The following is a 22,115-nucleotide window of genomic DNA, read 5'->3' as shown; positions in this document are numbered from 1 at the left end:
TATTATTTAACTAATCCAATCTTATGTTAAAAAATCTGCACTTCACACTCCAGAGTTTATTTGAGTATGAGAACCTATTTGACTGAAATATTATTCACTGATTAAATGTATTCACTTTAGGAGAGTGCATGCCGTCCCTGGTAGGCTAGTGGTTAAAGCGCAGCGCTCTCGCCACTGCAGCCCGGGTTCGAATCAGGGTTGCGTCAGGAAGGGCATCTGGTGTAAAACACGTGCCAGATGTCAACATGCGAGTCATCAGTGTGACGATTCACTGTAGTGACCCCTAAAAACGGGAAAAGCCAAAAGTGACTTTCTTGACTTTAGGAGAGTGCATGGTTGATTGTGCTGCAGCATCTAGTGTATTGCCATATTTTTGGATTTGCACACTTTCCCCTTGTTGAAAACTTAGGTAGATCAGTCAGTATGACACTACCTACATGTAAATATCTGAAACCTTCTTATTAAAGAGGAACTCCACACCACTGTAAATTTTTCTTCTTTTTTTTGCAATCAAATAGGTGCTTGTAGGGTTATGAACAGGAGATTTTTCCAATGTGGAACATGTGTAAAAACAGCTACGTGAATGTCTACTCAGATTAGAATGTCTGCTTGGATGTCAAAGATTGATTCAGATGAATTCTCTCGCCCCTCCCTAACATGACTGAAGAGACAACACTGAGCTCTAATATCAACAGTAAGTCATGTAAGTTCTGCTTGCATGACTGTGCTACCAGCTGCTGTACCAAATATAAAAATGAGAGCATTTGCTAACCATGGGCCCAGTTGAAGGCTCTAGCACAGTGCTGTAACATTAGCATAGTGGAGCTACAGCACAACACCTGTGCCATGCATAAACCTTGTGTAGTAGAGCGACTAGCTCTTTTCCAACATGCCAACATTTTTCTAGTTTACCAAAATCTCTTTTTCCAGTGGGAAACAGAATTCCATCATTAATGACTCGCTCTGAATGCTAGCTCCACAGTCTATGCTACACTGAGCGGCAGTCAGCTGATATCCCCTCTGTTCCCCGACCAAACCACATCACATTCTCCCTGCACTTTTTTTTTTAAATATGCTACTGTTAAAGAAGGGATTCTAGCAGAACCTGAGGGTGTAGTTAGCTCTGAAATTACTGTATATTGGATCAGGGCAATATTGTGTAACGTACTCCAACTAATTAGACAGAGTTAATGCCATTAGGAAGTAGGAACATAAAGCCCGAATTCTAATTCTGGCTTTGTTGATTTCTAACATCAATAACCATGAGGTGGTTTATCTGATAATGAGTGTTACCTCAACATTCATATAGCAGTAGCAACCACTGGCAAAGTGCTTAGTTGTGTTTTAGTTCAGACCAATCAGAAAATTCCTGCACGCTCTATGTTTTCTGTGCCTCAGGTGATCTGTTCATCGCAGGACTGGGTCCAGGCATGTATGGAAACCTGCCTAAACTGGTGGCCTCAAGAGAAGGCTTCCAGGGCTGTTTGGCGTCCGTGGATCTCAATGGTCGTCTGCCGGATCTCCTCAATGATGCCTTGTTTCGCAGTGGACAGATTGAGCGTGGATGTGAAGGTACACCGTCCCTCAAATCTGAGCCTGATTTAGACTACTACAACACAAACTTCAACTCCAACTCCAGCTCCAGCAGCCCCTTCTTCCTGCTCAATGCAAACAGTAGCTCCACAGCCCTGAATCCATATGGAAGTCCCTCCATTCTATTAACTGTACTTGTTGCCTCATTTACCCAGCACTAGTCAGGCCAAACATCGGAAACCTCCTCATCTACACCACCACATTATTGGCCACATTGGCCGCCCAGTGACACTGTTGTCGCAGTCAACATCAGAGCAGTTATTGCCAGTGTAGTAACATTAAAATACTGCCAGATGCTTCATTTTTATATCTGATGTTTTTGTAAAGCTTCATTTTGTTCAGAATTTTGTAGATGTTTACACTCTTAAACTTTATCATATGACAAGCTATTACAGAGCTTCTAATAAGGACCTAACTCACTGGGTTGGTACAAAGACTTTGATTGTACAGAGATACACTCACATTCAGAGCAAGATGTTGCCTTACGGTAAATGTTTTATATCTGTAACATTTTAAAAACATATAGCATATTTTATCTTAACACAACTGACCCGTCACTAAACCTGGCTCCCTTTAGATACTGTCTCTATGCCTGTTACGTTTTCCATTTTAACACTGCACAATGTAGTTTACAGCAATAATGGTGGCTGTAAGTTTGTAGTAATTTTTGAAACAATTGATCCCTGACTTCAGACACAGCTTTTCATTTTCAGTAAAGTGAAATGACAACTAGCAGATCTGATGAGCATTACATTAGAGCTCAGTGTGTAACTTAAGGTAACACTGGCATGAAACTCCAAATCCATCCACTGTGCTCCGCCCAGCCCTCCCTCTCCCTGCTCCACTCTGCTCTACTATGATCTTCTACAGTCCACCAAAACTCATTGATCAAGCAGAAATAATTTAAAATCTCTTATTGGTTAGAGAGGTCAGTACTGCTCAAAATCTTTTAGAAGCTAATATCTCTGTGCTGGTGGTATTGCTGGTCAATGTGTCTGGGTCACAAGAGGCTTTGACAGTATCTCTTCACATTCAGATGAGTTTTGGAGCAAATTTCTGCAACAAAAATATTTGAGAAACGTTACATACTGTGGCTTTAACTTTGACTCTGGTTGGCTGCAGACTTACTCTCATTATAATTAAGCTTATACTAAGCAGTCCCTAATAAATCATTTTAGTTTCATCACCAGTTAATGATCAATAATGACATGAAAATATAGGATTGTTCTTGTATTACAGGGTAGGATAGGTTGTTATTGCTGCAGTATTTTAAGAAAAAAACAAGAATAGACTAGTTTATATGTAAAATAATAATTTGTGATAAACAAGACCTTTGAATCTTGAATCTTTCAGTTGTTTACAGTCAAGATGCGGAAGTTACTTTTAGTTTCAGACAGTATGTTTGACTTTACATGATAAGGAGATTTATGGATAAGCACTAAACATATGCATTTGACAGGTGTCTCAGGTAAACTTTTCCGAACCCAGTACAGTAGCAGGTTACAGCTGCTAACATTAGCCTAAACATTGGTACAAGGGCACCTGGGGCCAATGTTACACCATCTTCCATGCAGTGGATATATTAATCCAGAGACTGACATTTTCTGATATAACATCTTACAAAACAATGTAGCAATGTAATTAGATAATAATATTCTAATGCCACATGTACACAGCCTGCAGCAGCTTCAGCTGTGCCTGTGTTTGATGCTTTCAGACACACTCTTGAGTGTGCTATAGTTGTAAAATAGATTTCAAAAGTGTAAAAATACACTTAAGATCTTGTTCACATATGTATATTGTATGTGTAACATGAACCATTATGCAACCTCTGTACACAGCTGTGTTCATTTAAAGTATAAGCCTAACTGTCCCATCAGACATGAGACCTTTGCAGTGACAGTAGGTTACTACTCTTGGTACAGTATTGTTTAGTTACACTTGGTAACCAATCACTGTTTGGGGTTGGGGCTTAGAAAACAGTCAATTACAGCAATAAAATGAAAAAATAAGGTTTTGGTAAATTGTATATAAAGGATGTGCAGCATTATACCTGGCCACGACATCACAACAGCATTGGAAATCTGTATCAGACAATTTCCAGACTCCAGACGATACAGTTTGTTCACACCACAAAACTTGCCAAAGGTTTTAATTTGTTTTGTGCTCATTTTGAATTGTTCATGCATATTATGTAGCAACGTCAAAACAGACTGTTGAAACATTTTGCATGATCTGTTGACAAAATGTTTCCATCTTCCTGTGCAAGTCCTGCATTCTTGTGGTTGTTTCTGTCATGCTCTTAAGGTTCTGGATTAGCTTCCACAGCCTGTTCTTGTTTGCATGGAAATCATTTTCTATATAGATGTTTTTCTTATGCCTGCCATATCATTCAGTTAGAGATTGAGTGTACCTTATGGTTTTTTGTTGTTTGTTTGTTTGTTTTTGTTTTATTACATGGACTTCCAGAGTCCCATGTTAGACAAATAAATGTGTTGGTTGATGTTTCATTTTAAAACAGAAAATAACGTTATGTGTACTGTATGTCCTCCTCATTGTGACAAACTGAATGGGGCTAATATCAATGATTTATTGACCTTTTTATTCACTGTACTGTATGTACTGCAAGAAGGTAATGGCTGATTAATTTATTTTTTACAATAAAATATCATCAATCACAGTTTGTTGGTCTTGTCCATGGCATTCTGTCTCATTTTATGTGTGCTTCTATGGTTTCTGTTTGTTTTTGTTTTGCCAGTGTACCATGATCAGTTGATTGGTCATTTAAACTGTATTGCCATTTGCTGCCTGTATTTCACTAGAAGCTTTCATCACATAAAGTGAATTTGTGTTTCTTCAGCCAGTGAAATGTTATCAAAGCCCATTAATGATTTTCAAGATGGTGGCTTAGCTTGTGGCAGTACTTTGTTCTGTCACTAGATGGTGATGCTGCACTGCTGGCAAACTTTTAAAAGAACAGTATCAGCCGACCTAATTTGAATAAGCAATTCAGTGTTTTTACATCTTACATTAAATTCAGATCAGTAGACCAATCCTCAACAATAGAAAAAGCTGCTACTACAGAATTTTCCTGCGTTGTCAAAAACTCCATCCCCTCCTCCAACTCATCATCAGTTTATTTGCTCCTGAGCAGCTGATTTAACAAAGTAGCTTGCATCATTTCACCATATAAGACTCCTTTCAACACATTCACCTGATCTGAGGTTGGTGAGTCAACATCACTACGACATTTTGAAAATTTGGATTGTTCGTGCATAATATCGATGAATGATTCTGAAAACTAAATGATCCCCATATAAAAACAACTTGTGAGGCCTGTAGGCAAACCAGCATGGATTCCAGGATCAACTATCTTCACAGTGGGAAAAAAAGATTTGGAATATCACCATAAATTTCATATTCACTCCTTTAGTATAATGTTACGTAGGCTCACTTGAGGAAGGAGCCATAGACAGAAGTTGCCTTTTTCTATATTATTTTCCCCTACATACTGGCAACTCCACAGAACACACCAAACAATCCTTGCCAACCCCAAACTAAACACATCCTGCCCAGAGGGGCATTATGGGATCCCGCTAGGTTCTTACTCCCAGGGCATTTTGGGGAACCCTGCAAAGTGTCTTTCCGCCCCCCGACACTAAACAGCCCCCACCCAGCTGGTTAACTGTCCTCAGTCACCACAGTCATAGCAAAGTCTCTTATGTGCTGGGGGCGGCCTGCACTGGACTGAGTCACCTCTGGTGGCTCCTGGGCGGCTGGTGGAGAGGGGTCTGAAGCTCATTGCTGGCTCCCTTTGTCCGGCTCTCCCCTCTCAAATGAAGCTACAGGCCAGTATGGTCCAAGTCTGCCTTTGTGAAGTACCACTCAGTTCTGCTCAATCAGTTTCACCATGTACACCATATCCAACAGTCTTGTCAGTACAGTACAGGGTCCACTGCACTTGCCTGCTGACTGTGGAAACAAACCCTTCTTCAATTCAGGGCTGTCCATCCACACCCGCATGCCAGGAACAAAGCTCTCTCCTAGGCTGCAAGCATCCTGGGGCTGCATCTGGCGGGGCCCCACAGCAGTTGGTGCCCCCTCCTGCTCCTGCTTTCGTGGAGCGTGTGAGTACTAGGTCAGCCCCTCCAGGCTGCTGTCTGTCATGTGGTGGTGTCCCAGTCCTCAGTCCGTCCTGCAGCTCCTCTCATATGAGCCATCGGCTCATCTTGTCTCAGTGGACTAAAGCTGTGTAGCCATGGAGGAGACCTTGGCTAGCCCTGATTGTGTAGATGACCCTCCAGCTAGCTGCTCCAGAGCCATGGTTGGGTGCAGCCCATTCCCTACTGGGAGTGTGAAGAGCCACTGCATCCATATACAGGCAGAGTGTAGCCCCAGGCACATCTACCATGGCCCCCCACTCTGTCTAGCAGGACAAGGCCAATGATGCATGGATCTTTAATTTTGTTCAGCCCGAACCAATGCTAAACAGTGTGATCCATCAGTCACTTTGAGTGTCCTTTCTCTCTTCATCTGTGTGCCCTCACCAGTCACTGTGGCGATATAGAGCTGGATTGCTCCCCAGCCCTGTAGTCTCTGCCCTCTTGTCCCTGAGCATACCATATCCATCAGGGCACAGCACCATGTACCATCAAGTTCACAGTCCAGGTATAGTCCGTGTGTCTGGTCCACATGACCAACCCACTGCTATGACAGGTCAAGGGTAGATGAATGGTCCAGGGACGCTGGCCGTCATGGTGCTGGTGCTAGGCAATAGCGTGTGGTGTGGCCCAGCTCTCCACAGTGGTACCACTCCTATCAGCATTGTTCAGCTGCTCTCCTGCTTCCTTCGTCAGTCTCTGGCTGGTCACACCATGCAGGAGCCATGACCTGGGGCATAGAGCCCTGCCTTAGTGCACAGGCAGTGGTTTCCCACTCCACCCTGAGCTCCAGGGCTTCCCCCAAGGTTCTGGACTGGGCCAGCTGCACATGCAGTCTAAGCTTGTCAGGGACGGGAGACTGGACAAATTGATCTCTCACCAGTTCACCCTGGATGGCTGGTGGCATGGAGGTGTAGGCACACCAGCACAGGCTCTCAATGTCCTAAGCCAGAATGCAGAGGGATTCTCCCAGCAGCTGGGTGTTTGATTTAATCTGACTGTGCAGGCCAACTTGCAGGACGAGTTTACTGAATCGTCTCTGAACCGCACTTACCAGGGCTCTGTAGTTACCCCGCTTGTTCTGGCTCAGCAACAGCAGGCATGACTGGGCATCCGCCATCAGCAGCAAAGCCACTTGTAGTGCCCGACCAGTAGGCAGCAGCAACCACCAGTTTGAACTGGGTGAGATACACCTCCCAACTGCCCTTGCCAGAGTAGCACACCCCACACAACCTTCTGGTTGGGTTGTCATCGAAGTGGAGGTTGGTCCCGCTGCCCCTAGCTCAGACTGACCTGCTCTGGAACAGCCAGTTGGTCAGCTGGTCCTGGCTCTGGGTCCCTGTGAAGCCTTGGGAGGCAATGACTGGGCACGGTTCCTCCAGCTTGCCTGGCAGGGAACACTGATTCCATCAGCGGCTTCTTTTTGGTGAGCTTCCACTGAGAGTGGGGTGTCAGGCAATTCCACACCGACTGCGGGGCTTTCTGCTTCAGGTTGTGCTGTTTCTCACTTCTGTCAGCTCCCCTGGCTATTCCCCATCCCACTTCTAACACCAATGTAATGTAGGCTGTCTTGAGGAAGGATCTGGAGACAGAAACTGCCTTTTTCTCTTTTATTTTCCCACAAACACTCTGGCAACCACACAGAACACACTGAACCCTGCCAACCCCAAACTAAATACATCCCACCCAGAGGGGCGTTGGGGGGATCCGGCCAGGTGCTTCCCCCTTAAGACATTCTGGGGGACCCCGCCAAGTCTCTCTCTGCCCCCAAATGCTACAATAATGTAATTTGACATTGTCCGTCCTTGCTTTTTAGTATGTTCCAAACTGACATTTTGCCTTTAAAAAGGCTAAATACAGTTCTTTTGTCTCAGTCCTCTCATGTGACCCTGTAAAGCTCAGTGAATAAAGTGTAAGAAGACCGGTTTAATTTTAGACTTACAGTACAGGTGCACATGACATTCTCCATAATTTGAAAACTTGAAACTTGATTCCACAAAATCTAAAAAGATCTTTGTTTAGAATATCTATGTATTCACCATGAATTGTTTTGAACATGATAAGATCAATTAATTTGGGGAAGAAACCTTTAGATATGTTTACAGGTTGATATTCAGAGTTTAAGATTTGGATCTTAAACTTACAATACAATCTTAAACTGACAATATAGTGTACAGAGCAATATACTGTCGTTACTGTAGTTACTTTCCCACTCTCTCACTCTGTTGCTCTTTCAGAATCAGAAAAAATGTTTTATAGTCAAATAGGTTTTCACATAGAATCTGCTTTGCTGCTGTGTTGTCAAGAATACACAAGCAAATAAGTAAGGGAAAATACAAATCCCGTGTAAAGCCACAATAGTTCCTCCTTAACCATTATAGCAGATTAACAGGTGGATATCAAATAAAAAATGAGAGTCAGAATGTTTATTGGCCAAGCATGATTAGACACAAGGAGTATGACTCCAGTACAGAGGCTCTCAATGTACTTTGTAAGGCAACAATAAATGGAGAATAAGGAAAAATAAAACTTTGTGTATTCAAATAGGAAAAATGTGCAAGTAGGAGAAAGAACAGGACAAAAAGAGCCATGATCTATTAGGCATCTCATTAAACCATATTTTGCTATTTGCCTGGTGAGACAATATATTTTGAGGGGAGGATGGAACAAACCAGCTGCAGCTCTTAATGCAGGCATCCGTATCTGACAATCCATGCTAACTTCATAGCCACTAATTTACATTCAAAATACGAGTGAAGAGGAGAAAATGTGGTAAAGCACTGTGGGTAATATTCTGTTTTCTGTTTTGAAAACATTTGATATGAAGACTCGGAGAATGGGTGTGGGCACAGCAGGTTCTAAACCAAAGAAGTGTCTGTAAAACGTAGGTTCTGGTAAATTTTAGTCATGTACTGATTGTGGTTAAGCTTCCAGTGAGTTTGTGTGTTTATGTGTTTGTTTGGGTGGGTGGATATTTGGCTGTGATTGTGTGTGCGGACGGCTGGACTTCCACAGGTCCCAGCACCACCTGTCAGGAGGACTCCTGTGCCAACATGGGCATCTGTATCCAGCAGTGGGAGAACTACACCTGTGACTGCTCCATGACCTCCTACACTGGCACACAGTGCAATGACCGTGAGTACTGACACCGCTTTCAAAGAATTAATGGCACACACGTGAGGCAGAGAGTGAATGAGACCATCTCTGTTTAAATCACACCCTCTAAACACCTCTACTGTGCCATCAGTGAGTGCTCAGAATGAGAGTAATGGTACAGATAAGATGAAAATGTGTCTCCATTTCATGTATACACAATTTTAGCTCAGTTTTGAAATCTTACTCATTCTGTCCCACATACACAGACACACACACTACAGATGGAATGTGTTGTCACAGCAAACAGCTGCATTAACATCAGTCTGTGGCTAAAACACACTGCACAGCCACTCCAGAAGTTAAACTTGAATGATAAAAAAAAAATTATTAATTTTAAAAAGTCACCTAGCATTTTATGTGGCTGCAACTTTATGCTCTTGCTTTTCTGTAGCAAATTCAAGACATCACTAGTGACCTGGGAGGAAATGTGTGGATTTGGGAGCACTGTTGTTCTGGAGATTAACTCTAAACAAACTTAGCTCTTCAGCTTTAATGGTGGATGTTTACACTCATCCATATAATATACAAGGTCTTCTAGTGACATAATGTGCAAAACAATTGATTACACACATTTGATTTTACATGAGATCCATCAAAAGCAAGTGTTGGCTGTTGCACATGGCTGAATGAGATATTCATCAGTGGTTATTATGCACACATCTCAGGCCTTAGAAAGTACCACTACTGTAAAGCCATCATCTGGTACCAGCTCAACTCGACTTGACTCGCTTTTGGTACCGGGTACTTGGTTTCCACTGCAGATGGTCCCTTCTCAGTGTAGCTGGTTGTCATAGCAACACCACATTACACTGCCATGATGTCATCAGGAAGTGACACAGTAACAATGCAGGGCACTGAGGGTATGATGTTCTTGGTTTTCTGCATGTGGCTGTTTTTAGTTAGTACAGTAGCTACAGTGAAGTAGCGGTTAGCATTAAATAACATTGCTTTTAAAAATGGTGCTTTCTTTGTTCCAGGATGTCTCACACATTGATGACGCAATTTCTCTAACCATTCACTAGTCTGCAGTGTTTACATGTCACTGTTTAGTATCACCTCTGCTCGCTTGGAACCTCAACAGAGGTGATACCAAAGTAGTACCAGGTACTATCCCAAACATTTGCCTGATGGAAACACAAATAAGGTGAGTCGAGTCCAGTTGAGCTGGTACAAAGCAGTGGAAAAGGGGCTTAAGTACACACCTCATACTGAGTCATCACCCTTTCTAATGCAAAACATGTAAAGTCTGGGTAGGGATGTTTCTAGTCACCAGTTCTAAGCTCTGAAATTTTCATGCCAGATGTGATGCATCACACAGCCTTTTCCACTTTCAAAACTAATTCATCACACCCATAAATGTCATTATATAACATTATGAAGGTGCCGAGGTCTTGACGCTGTTCTGGTGGTTTATCAAAAGGCTTTAACACATCATGATGGTCATTTAGTAACTTGCACTTACTAGGAGAAGAAGTAGAAGAAGCAATGGGTCTTTCTTTGGAAACTGATCTTACTAAAAGGCAGTATAAACTCAGATGTAGAGTTAAAGAATTATAATCACTGAAGTCATCAGCTTAATAGTTTGGACTGACACAGAAAATGAAGTTAGGGAAAGTGTATGGTAATAGTCAAATTGTCCTTTTGTACACACACTTGGCACAGACAGAACAGATGGTTTGCTTTATCTACTTCGATTCTTGGACAGCGAGAAAGACTCGACTTGTCATATTTCCACACATCACAGTGCTGAATTGAAAGTCTGTACAGATACAGTACAATGTGAGTGTCAGGTCTGGTGCTGAGCAGACATACAGTATAATATATCTGGTTTGTCTTGGTGTGTAATTACTATTATTGTTCTTTGTTTTGTGGTTGAATCAAACGGCTGCTTGGAGCTTCAGCCAGGCCAACAATATGTACCTCTGCTGGATAGTGAAACAAATCTACTTAAAACAAACAATATGATTTTTTTATTTTTTATTTTTTTACTATTCGTCTCCTTTTTGGCTTACTATGATTATGAAATGTAGATCCTTTTCAGGACTGTTCATAAATGGATATACATGGATCTAGTATTTAAACTGGAAAAGTATATGACACTACAATAATGTATTGTGGTTGATGGTCTCTTCCTGACATCTGCTGTTAAGAAAATGTTGTGTGATTTTAATTCAGCATTTGAATTGTTTTATTTTGGTTTATTTACAATGGTTGCTATGCCGGCAAAATCTTCCCAATTGCATCACAGTATGTGTCACTGGACAGGAGTATTTTAGATATGACCTCTTGGCTTGCTGTCTGTCAACTTGTTTGGTTACTCACCATGGAGCCACAAATAAAATGTATTTTTTCAGAAACTGCGCAATACAACATGCATGACATGATTAAAACTCTGCTTCTTCTGCATTCACAATCTATGCACCCATCTAATCTACTGTAAATGTGGTAACTTGAAGACACATTATAGTTTGGAGAAAGTTTTCACTGAAGAAAAGTCAGGTTTTTGTATTGTTGTGGGGATTTTTGTTTTTAAATTAGAATTCCATGCCAGGCCTTTGATATCAACATTTTGTTTAGTTTCCTCCTAATCCCATTCCATGTGCCCTTTTGTTGAAATTAACAGCATTTTCTTTGGGCCAATGCGGGCCAACAGTACCTGTCTGTAGTCTAAGTGACAGCAAAACTGGGTCCATACCTGGTTATTGTTCCAGACAGTAATGTTACATACATGTAACTGCAGAGAGACAACACAGTTGACTTGGAATACAAGTCATTTGTGACATAACTGGAATGAACAGACACTATTCACCACTAGGGGTCACAACAACATTAGCATCTCATGCACAGAGACATACTTAAGGACACAAAGACACTGACTTCTAATGCACACAGTAACACAATTTTCATTAGACAATATGACTTTATTAGAAAACATAAAATGCATACCATCAGAAATAGTATATATAATATGGGAACATAACCATTTTTCAAAGCTTTCATACTTTCAGGCTTTTTGTTTAGCTCGGAACCTCTGATCTCATCCAGTCTTACCTGCAGCTTCCTGCATAGGTCACCAGCATCTCCTGCACCCATCAACCTAAAACTGCTTTATGATTTTAAGCAAACAGAGGACAATGCCAAACCTCCTTCCTGGCAGGGGTGTGGTGTCTCAAGGATTTAGTTACTGGTGTGCACCAACACACACACATACACAAATGAACCCATGGCAATGAAGGCTTCACTGAAAAGTTTAGCCAACCAGTTTTATGTGCTGCATTTAATCAAAGTATTGTTAGTGTGATAGGCCTGAAGAGATAAGCTTTGCAAACCCCGGCAACCTTAAATAGTCCTATGTACAGTTGAGGGTGTCCATATAAAACTGCATGGCAAGCAAAGATGCTCCAAGTGGAGACATCTGCATTGTTATAAAAATAAAACTGTATTGTATTGTTCAAGTACCTTTAACTTTAATTCCAAAAAAACTGGGATGCTGTGTAGATTGTATGTACAATTGAATGAAATAATTCGGAAATAGTAAAAAAAACACACACACACACATTTAACTGAAAACAGTGCAAAGACAACATATCAAATGTTGAAACTGAGAGATTTTATTGTTTTTTTTAAAACAAGTTGCTTATTTTAAATTTGATGCCAGCAATACGTTTCAAAATAGCTGGGACAAGGGCGCGTTTAGCATTGTGTGGCATCACCTCAACACTGAACATATTTGGGAACTGAGACCAGTTGCTTTAGTTTTGAAAGAGAAACATTCTTCTATTTCTACATGATATACTATAACATTTCAGTAACAGTACGGGCCTCCCTTTGTCACATTTCTCACTTCATAATGCATCAAATGTTTTCAAATGTGAGTGACACATCTGCACTGCAGGCAGGTCAGTTTAGCACCCAGACTCTTACTAGCGTCTTAAAAATGGTTCTGATTCTCTATGCGGCCAAAATTACGATGTGTTCACCTGCTACAGATAATGCAGGACGTGCCGGTCCTATTCTTTTTTCCCCTCATACTCTCCTTGTGTGCATGTACAGTATGCCCTTTTCTGCCCTGGCTTGAAATCCTTCTTCTTCTTCTTCTTCTTCTTCTTCTTCTTCTTCTTCTTCACCTCAACCACAGTCCTCTGCTCTGAACTGACAGTATTGACTGACATCCTCAGTTATCTTTTGCCATTCAGCATCTCTTCTTCTCTCTTCGTCAATCCTGAAGTGAGACCACCAAACACATCTCTTATTTTTTCCACCTCTCCAGTCAGTCTCAAATTCATACTCACTGAAATCGCACTTCTTCTTTAGCATTGATTTCATTACCATGACTAAAAACGTGTAATTCATACAGCATTGTTCTTTGCAAATGATCAATTAAGGGCGTGTCTATGTCTATTTATGGATAAAGATGGGAGTATAATACAAGCTCCTGCACATGCACCCAGTTCCACCCGATTCAGATTTATTAATCAGAACTAGGCTTACGTGCAGCTTTGTAAATCTGACGAAAACAATGTGTACACTCATTTCTGTCTTAGTGTCTTAGATAGTTTTATGCATGACTGTCTCATTGGTTGGGGGTGAGAACTGATCTTCATGGCATTATTTTACCCTTCTACCCTTTACTGTGCCCTGGTCAATACAGCAAATCATTTTCCTTTGTTCAGTTCTATTTGATCTTTCATTTCTCAGCAAAATTTCATCTAATCCCAAATACATACAGTACACATTCCTAATGCCACCTCATAACAAACTCATCAACAATAGCAGTGTCTTGCTTTTCAGCTGACTAGTAGGTTTTTATAGAAATGGAAACTCTGGGGTTTCAAATGATTGAGTTTGTCTGACATGTTTTCCAAACACACCTCAAGTCAATATTCTACTTTTTCTGAACATCCACACTGAAAAATGTTAAAAGTCTGCTGTCATAGCCTTCAGCTAGCTGCATCCCCCTGCCGTCTCCAAGAACTCTGCCTTTTGTGTGCCCTTGTAGTTTGACACAATTAATCAAATGCGGATAACAGCCCAAACTTTGAGACAGTACCTTCTTGAAAAGATTCATGTTGTTGCTCTTGGTTGTTCATACTTGAGATAAAAGTAGCTGTGAAGTGTTCTCCCACTGGAGTGTTCTCCACTCTTACTTAAAATTATTTACTAATTAATCCTCCACAGTCCAATCACAAAATGAAAACAGACAACAATAGTCTTCAGTTTAAACAAACCATGCTGTCAGGTCCGCTCGGCGCAACCTGCCTCTTTTTTGCGGGATCGGCGCCTCAGCTGTGTCGCTTTCTGTAATTAGTGACTTGTGGGTTGTCGTGCACAGCTGAGGCGCATTACTGTATTACCTTCTTCCTTATTTATACCTCTGGCAGACGTTCCGTCGTTGCCGGAGCATTACCTATATACTGAAATGCCTGTAGACATACCAGCATTCAGTGTGAGTGGGACTAAAGCATAACACATACATTGTGTTGCAGCAGCTATCTAAAATAACAATCACCCCCTGAGAGGGAGAGTAGGGAGGTCTGTTTTACATGTATGGTCCAAACAAACTGGACTCCTTAACTATTTTTGGTTGTTTATTGAAGAGGCAAACCATCATCTTACAAGTCAGTCTTAATGTGGAACATGGGGCAAACTGGCCAAGAATCCCCACAACACAGCGGTCAACACAAAAGAGGGCTCCCATCTCTTCTCCCTCTCACACTGAACTGGCACACACATGCGTACACACAGTCCCTGTCTCAGGCCTTGCATGCTCATAAAAGGACACATTACACACAGACAGACACGCTTAGGTCTTCCTTTAAAACAGTAAGTTGTCTGTCTGATGTCACAGGGTTGCATCATTGCTATGCCATAGATGTTGGGGGGCCTTAGCCAAAGCCATCCTTTCTAGAGGGTGCATACTAGAAACACATTTCAGTTCTTAAGGCGCTTTAGATTTGGTTGGCTCCCTGTCCACTTCCTTTGTTGTAGAAATCTGCTCCAAAACTTGTCTTAATGTGGAGAGATGCTGTCAAAGCCTCCTGTGACCTGGACTCAGGGAGTGCTGAGCAGAGCAGAGTAGACTGATTTGGAGTTTCATGGATTTGGAGTTACATCATGTAACTTTAACTATACCGTACCAAAATGTTTCATTAGTAGGTCCATTGTTTGGTCAAAGGCTGGGAAAAAGAGTTTGTTCTGTAGTCAGCAAACTAAAAAAGACCAACTTCTAGCCAATTCAAATGTTTTATCAGTGGTAGTCCATCCATCCATTATCTATACCGCTTATCCTGAAGAGGGTCATTGGGGGCTGGAGCCAATCCTAGCTGACATTGGGCGACGCGGGGTACACCATGGACAGATCATCAGTCTATCACAGGGCTGACATGTAGACAAATAACCACACACACTTGCAGCTACAGGCACAGGGAGAACATGCAAACTCCGCACCTAAAGGGGCAGCAACCCAGAACCTTCTTACTGTGAGGCAGCAGCGTTAACCACTGGGTCACTGTGCTACCTATCAGCGGTAGTAGTGGTTATTACTTTGGGATTATAATTGTTTTTATATTGTTATTATTAACTTTACTTTATATAACACAACTCTACATAAAATTGTCACCTACATCTACAACTTAAGGACATGTTTGTTTCTTAGTTTTACAGGACATTTACTGTGTGGCAGTGGCTGTTCAGGAGCTCTACACTGATGGTAGAAAGTCTGAAGGGGTGTGGGTGTCGGCGGTAGAGCTTTCTTGGAGTTGGAGCCTATATCCATCATGAGTCTGTCACAGGGCTTATGATGAGACTGACAAAAGATGAAGTGGTGCATTAAGAAAGTAAATGACCTTCCATTTCAGACCAGCAGCCGCTGAAATATGGATTTGAATATGCCAATACAAGAGGGTGTCTCAGCTCTGAGTGTTCAGGGGCCCACCCATGTGGGGCTGGACTGCAGTCATTTGTTATTTAGTGTTGGGCTTTCTGAATGGAAAGAGAAGGGGATAATCCATCATGGGTATGCAGTGGAAAAGAGGAATTGTCTATGGAAGATTAATGGCCCAGTTGATAGAAACAACTGAATTTGGTTCACTTCAATTCAAAATGATTCTTTGATCTACAATTCAAGGCAGCGAGTCTGCTAACAAATGTACACATCAACAATTCATTTACACACAGAGAAATAATACGAAAATACAAACATTAGAAATAGCTGAAATACACAAGGATTTATAACTGTGGCCAGTCCATAGCCGCACCTACACTTTAATGTTAAAAAGAGCAGAAGTGAAAATTACAGGTTTATTTGTCAGCTATACACAAGGTAACCTGGGCTCTCATCCAGTCACTGGTTGATATGCAGGAGGCAGCAGAAGAGAGTTGTCAGTGGAACAGGGCCTTGTAAGAGGAACAATCTGTATGCACTGGGAGTGGAACAAAGGCATTTATCCAGTGCCTTGCTGAGTTTTATAGGAATGACAAAATGACAGTCTAATCCATCCCTGGCAATATTCTGCAGAAACTGTTTGTTATCTATATCTATATTTATATATCCAGCAGTCATTGAATCCAAGGGAGGGACATCTGATTATTTTAATTATCGACATGGTTTCTACTTTCATTAGGGGAAAAAAATCCCTTTGCAGGATGAGGAAGAGACAGAAAAGCGGAAAGAAACGCAACTCTTTTTGCCAATCAAGACGTAGGAAAGATGTCCTTCTAGATTGGATAGTTTGCAGAAAAAAGCAAAACTGGCTACTCTCACTTCCATATTATCAATTTAAACTGCTTTTATATGGTATTAAATGTGTGTAACTGGTATTTTAATATTATTTTACTTATGTTGAATTTACATGTATATCTTATTGTTCTAATGTGTAAATGTTATTGGATTTTTAATAGCGATTTTATTTCATCTATGTGTATATATTTATTACCATTTTGATGGTATTAATTGTATGTCAGGGCACCACTGAAAATGAGAGCTTGCTCCCAACTCTTTTTTTTCGTAACTAAATAAAGGTTGATGATGATGATGATCTGCCCCTTTTCCTCACCTGGCACAAGTTTTTTTTATTGAAGTCATCAAGGATTGAAAAGAGGCACTTGTTGTTATAGTGTATGTCCCAATTAAAAATACAAAGGATTAAAATTATACTGCTGTCTGGATGAAGAAATGGTGAGCATTTCCAAATTTCTGGAGTTGTCAGGAGAGTTAGTTGTGTGGCTGGATTGCACGTAATGTGTTCTATGTGACAGTAATAAACTGGGGCTAGTGTGTACCTTTCTGTGATAGAGAGATGCAGCCTTTTTAGGAGAACAGCTTGCTAGGTAACTGTTAGTTTGGAGCTAACTGTGTGGGTGACAGTTAATATTGTGGGCAGGTTTTATTAAATGACACAGACAGATTGTCTGTGTCCATTCCTACAGTTTCTAATACTCCAGATTTTAACAATGACCATGTGCCCATAAACATATCCATTTGTAGATTGACCTTATTGCCCAGTCTACTGACTTTTGTGCCTTTTGAAAATGTATGACATTGCAGGCCAAATGCTCTTCCCCTATAAACTATCAAATGTATGGCCTGGTCCTCACTAATGAACATTATTGATGTATGTGGAGGTTAGAGATTAAATTAAGATTTTGGTTCTTGTGTGTGGAACCCTGTTATTCTGGGGGTTTAAAGCACATACTGTGAATCCCCCTGGGGCTTTTGTTGATTGTTTTCCAATTGTCTTTCCCTTCATAACCTGTCATCTGTGTACCACCAGCACTGTAATAAAGGCATGCGATGTGCTCCCACTGAACATGTCTAGGAATGAAAGCTTATTCATTCTCAGTAGCCCACTCCTTGGTTTGTTAAATATTTCTAGCACCACTTTCCATATGGTCTGATACAAGATAGAATTCTCACAAAAGTACAGTTTTTAACTCCTGCCCCTTTTCCCACTTTCCACTCTTCTCCTTCCACTTTGATCACAGATGTTTTACGTGAGTTTTGGAGAGAACTGAGAGGCACGGCTCTAACAGATGGTGTCTTTTATGCCTGGGTCACTGCTAAATGAAATGTGTTATGAAAAGGTGAGGCAGGTACTCTATTAAATTGTCCAGGGTCCTGAACCTGCGTTCAAAGCAACTGTAGGGAGAAAAATTATAGCAATCTATGCCAATCATGTGACCCATAAAGCAGTAGATAACATAAAATAGATGAAAAAAGGCTTTTACCTAAAAAAGCTGAAATGAGTTTGTTGGTTAATAATAAAATTAGCATTTCATGCAGCTGCATTCAAATTGTCTGTTTAAAAATCATTTTGTATTGTATTTGTTAGCTATGTCTAATCTTCGTGTGTACATTTCTTTCTTCATCTTTAGAATAACACATAATTTAGCAGGTTCATGCAGTGAGGTATAACTTTATAGTGGGAACTCTTTTCTTAATGCAACCATAGGGGACTCCTTTAAATAAAACGTTTTTCTTTTAATAGCATTACATCTTTCAGATTTCACCAAACTCCATTTGCACATTCACCATGTCAGCTATTATGTAAATCAGCTAATCAGTGGCACTGTGTCAAGTTATCAAATTAACAATTGCTCCTCTTTTATAGACACCTCCTAAAAATTACACCAAAATCTGTGTATCCATGCAGGTCATGTGGATGTATTGTCATCAAGTACAGTATGATGTAAATACTATTAATTTGAAGTTGGACAATTCATTTAATGCCTCATGTTGCCATCTGGTGGTTTGCCTGTGTCTGCACATCTCTCTCTGTTTTCATGATCCATAAAGTGAAATAGTTATCTATGCTTGTAGTCTCTGACACTTCATCACTTGTGACTAAGATGAAAAGTATTTATCAAGAAATGTTTTGGTGCATGCAGACTCGGTATTCTATATGGTTTAGGATAGGCCCCAGATCCTAGCACTGTACACTGTTAGAGGTCATCTAAGCCTACCCAAGTATACAAATGTGTGTTCCTATTTAAACCTTGTCAGCCCTGATCACCTTGGGACAATGAGCCTCTGGATCCAAAGGGCATCAGGGTGCTTGATATATTTTCTTGCAAGTCTAGGTTTTTGTGTGAATCAGTGTTATGGCCTCCAGTCTTTTATTGTGGTGTCTTTGCACCAGTTGGTTTGAACTGAAAATGGGATGGAACTCGCACATAACCTCTATTCTCTTTCACACTCACTGACATGTAGGGTGATTCAATAAACCTTACTCCCTGTAAGCAGGTGTAAAGAAACCTACTGTCTCTGAACCTTGTGTGTGTGTGTGTGTGTGTGTGTGTTCCTCCGGGATTAATTACACACATATACCAAGGCCCCTGGCCAATGTGGTGAGACAGGCTCTCTAACTCTCTCACTGTTTGCTTTTTACATTCCCTCCGATCAACTGGCTTGTTCCCTCCTGCTCTGCTGATCCTGTTACAGTCAAAAGTTTATATACTTGTGAAAGAGTTTTTGATGACAGTATTGGGATTGTAATAATTTTGTCAGCTGTTTTTCCTGTAACAGGATGTTATTCTGAAAATATAACAAAATCTAGTGGGTTGAACATATACATGTCTCTTAGCTCTTTTCCCCAGAATCAACCATTAACAAACTCCTGGTAGAATACTTGTTGGATCTTGGACTTCTTCTTGGCATAATTGGTGGAGTTCAGTTTTACTGTACTTGAATTAGCCATCCCAAAAACACTATTTATATAGGGACGCATTCCAATAGTTTTATTTTGAGTTTGGTTTCAGGTCAAATGCTCATACAGTAGCTCTGTGGCAAATATCATTCATTCACAATCTCTGTTTTGTAAGTCTCTTTTAAAAGAAAAAGGACTAATTAGTCAATACAGGGTTAATGGATGTTGACCACAGCAGAATGTCCATAGTTTAGCTTTTTTAGTTAATTACTTGGAGTCTGTTAGTGTCAATGTCATGCTAGTCTGGTAATTTGTCCCTACATTACAATTACAGTGCTCTCATTACTAAATCAGATTAGTTTTTGCACTACTCAGCTCAAATATACAATGCAGTGTTAAGCAGCGTTAGCTTAGTATGTTACGTTTCTCTAGGTGCACCCACTGCATCTAGATGACAACGTTGCCCTGAGGAATTCCATTATCTTCATTAGTCTGTCCACTTACTAGGATGCAGGAAGTCTGGCAACACTTACAGTGTTCCAAAGGCTTTATGCTGAAACACGATGATCTTTTATCTTTGCATTAAAATTGCTTGGAACACTGCAAGTGTTGCTAAACTTTTGGCTTTCCAGTTTGTTTTGCCTGTTTGTGCACCTTGACAGTGGGTGAAGCTGTGCCAGTAACTTCTGCTGTAGCCTATTTGAATCCCATTTCCTACAATGTACCACCTCATCTGGCAGCAAACCTGCCCCAGAGCATGATACCACCACTTGACAGTGAATCCAGTGTTAATGCAGAGTGCCTCACCTTCTGCAAACATACTACTTGTTCCTATTGACAAATACATCTAACTCTATCTTTGTTTAATGTGACAAACTTTTAGAATCAGAATTTGTTTATTTGTTTGTAAATGTGCAACAAACTTTAGCCGATCTGTATAACCTGCTGATTTTAGAGCAGAGGCTTTTTTTGTAGCCTCTTCTCTCGTGGTAATCCAGAACTAGTTTCACTGTGGACAGTGGCCTCTTCATACTAGGAGCTTCTAAATCTCAGCAGAGATGTTTTGTGGAATGTTGCATTATGGTTAACAATGTTGAGGATGGTATTCTCTCAGCAGAGGTTGACAGTTTGGATTTTCTTCTAAACTTTGGCAAAAAAAAAAAATATATTCTGACTGTTCCAAGTGCCTGTACATACTGTATGCCGTAATGGTTTGCACTGATAATCCTGGGACCTGCTTTGAGCTATTTCTGACTTGCAGAAATCTATTATTATACCCTCTAAAATCTGCACTGAGCTTTATGGACTTTCCCATTGGGATGTTGTTGGCTCAGTTTAATGCGTGTTAACAAACAAGCCTGTTTTCTGCAGCTACAGATAAGTTACCAACTGTAATAATATCATAACAAGATACTGACAGGAAGGTAATTAGCAACTGCTGATAGGATCTGCTGCCAGGGACATTTGTAATTTTAAATGATGAAAGCAACCATCAATGACCGGTAAAAGAGTCTGCTAACTGAACGTTTATTACATTGCTCTTTACTATTAGCACTCGTATTAAATGAGGCAATCTGGGTATTTTGCATATTACAGGTATGTGCATTTATTCAGTATTCTGACCTGTGTATGAAAACATTTTGGAGACTTGCAAAACAGATGGTGAAGCAATGAACTGAAGCTAGGTCTTATAATGATCCTTCCCACAGGTTTAATTTAGCTTCAGATCAAGCCAATAATCATATATCCACAATGTGATAAACATTCAGGCAGCTGCATCATATTGTGTTTGTGCTTGTGAGAAACTAATTATTCCTTTGACACCTCTCTGTTTTAAAAGATCAACCCAAATCTTAACCACTGACGCCTGTGAATCATTATTAAGCTACTGTTAAATAAATGAATGCCAGACACTGATACATTTCCAAACGCTCAGTGCTCAGAGGAGCAAGTCAGGTCATATGATGCTTACAATAGATCCTGGTCGATTGTGAAGTGAAGCACACTGATGCCAATGATGGTACCACAGTGCATCAGGTGGCAGGTTCCAGAGAGTATTAGTACTATTAGTATTATTAATAATATGGTCATTATTTTATTTATTTGTTTTGTAGATACTGAGAGTGTGATTTATCAGCAATATACCTGTCAGTATAAATGCTTATCAAACACCCCGTCGTGAGCTTCAGTGTTCCCGTGCCTGCACCGGCCAGTCCATACTGCATCCTTTTCACATTAAGTATCAAAGCATTTAACACATCCACCTCCAATGTCTAAGCACTTTGATTAATGTGGGAATTGTCCTGTATGTTGCATTAATAGCTGCTGCAGCTATTAATGCAACATACAGGACAATTCCCACATTAACAATTCCCACATTAATCAGACTTTGTTTTGTTTGTAACACTGAACAACATCAAAATGAATGTGTGTTTTGCATTGAGCAGTTAGTGTTAACTCTGTGAGTGTTTTGGTTGAAATATTGCATGAGGCTCACCACAGTGCACACATTCTCAAGCTTACTCTGATGTACATGTATAAGAGGAAGTTGCATGGAGGTGTG

General features: G+C 40.7%; 1 protein-coding gene across 8 annotated transcripts in view; it reads left to right on the top strand.

Moving 5' to 3' along the window:
• Nucleotides 1-22,115, top strand: part of nrxn3a (neurexin 3a) — a 223,155-nt gene that overhangs the window by 156,076 nt on the left and 44,964 nt on the right. For all 8 annotated transcript variants that reach the window (XM_020615713.1, XM_020615712.1, XM_020615710.1 and 5 more), the window contains 2 exons: nucleotides 1,399-1,572; nucleotides 8,769-8,888. In XM_020615713.1, the coding sequence (XP_020471369.1) occupies nucleotides 1,399-1,572; nucleotides 8,769-8,888 (294 nt within the window). The remainder of the gene's footprint in view (nucleotides 1-1,398; nucleotides 1,573-8,768; nucleotides 8,889-22,115) is intronic.

Source organism: Monopterus albus, unplaced genomic scaffold, assembly GCF_001952655.1.
Source record: "Monopterus albus unplaced genomic scaffold, M_albus_1.0 scaffold169.1, whole genome shotgun sequence".
Lineage (NCBI taxonomy): Eukaryota > Metazoa > Chordata > Actinopteri > Synbranchiformes > Synbranchidae > Monopterus > Monopterus albus.
This window is presented reverse-complemented; position numbering and strand designations above follow the sequence as displayed.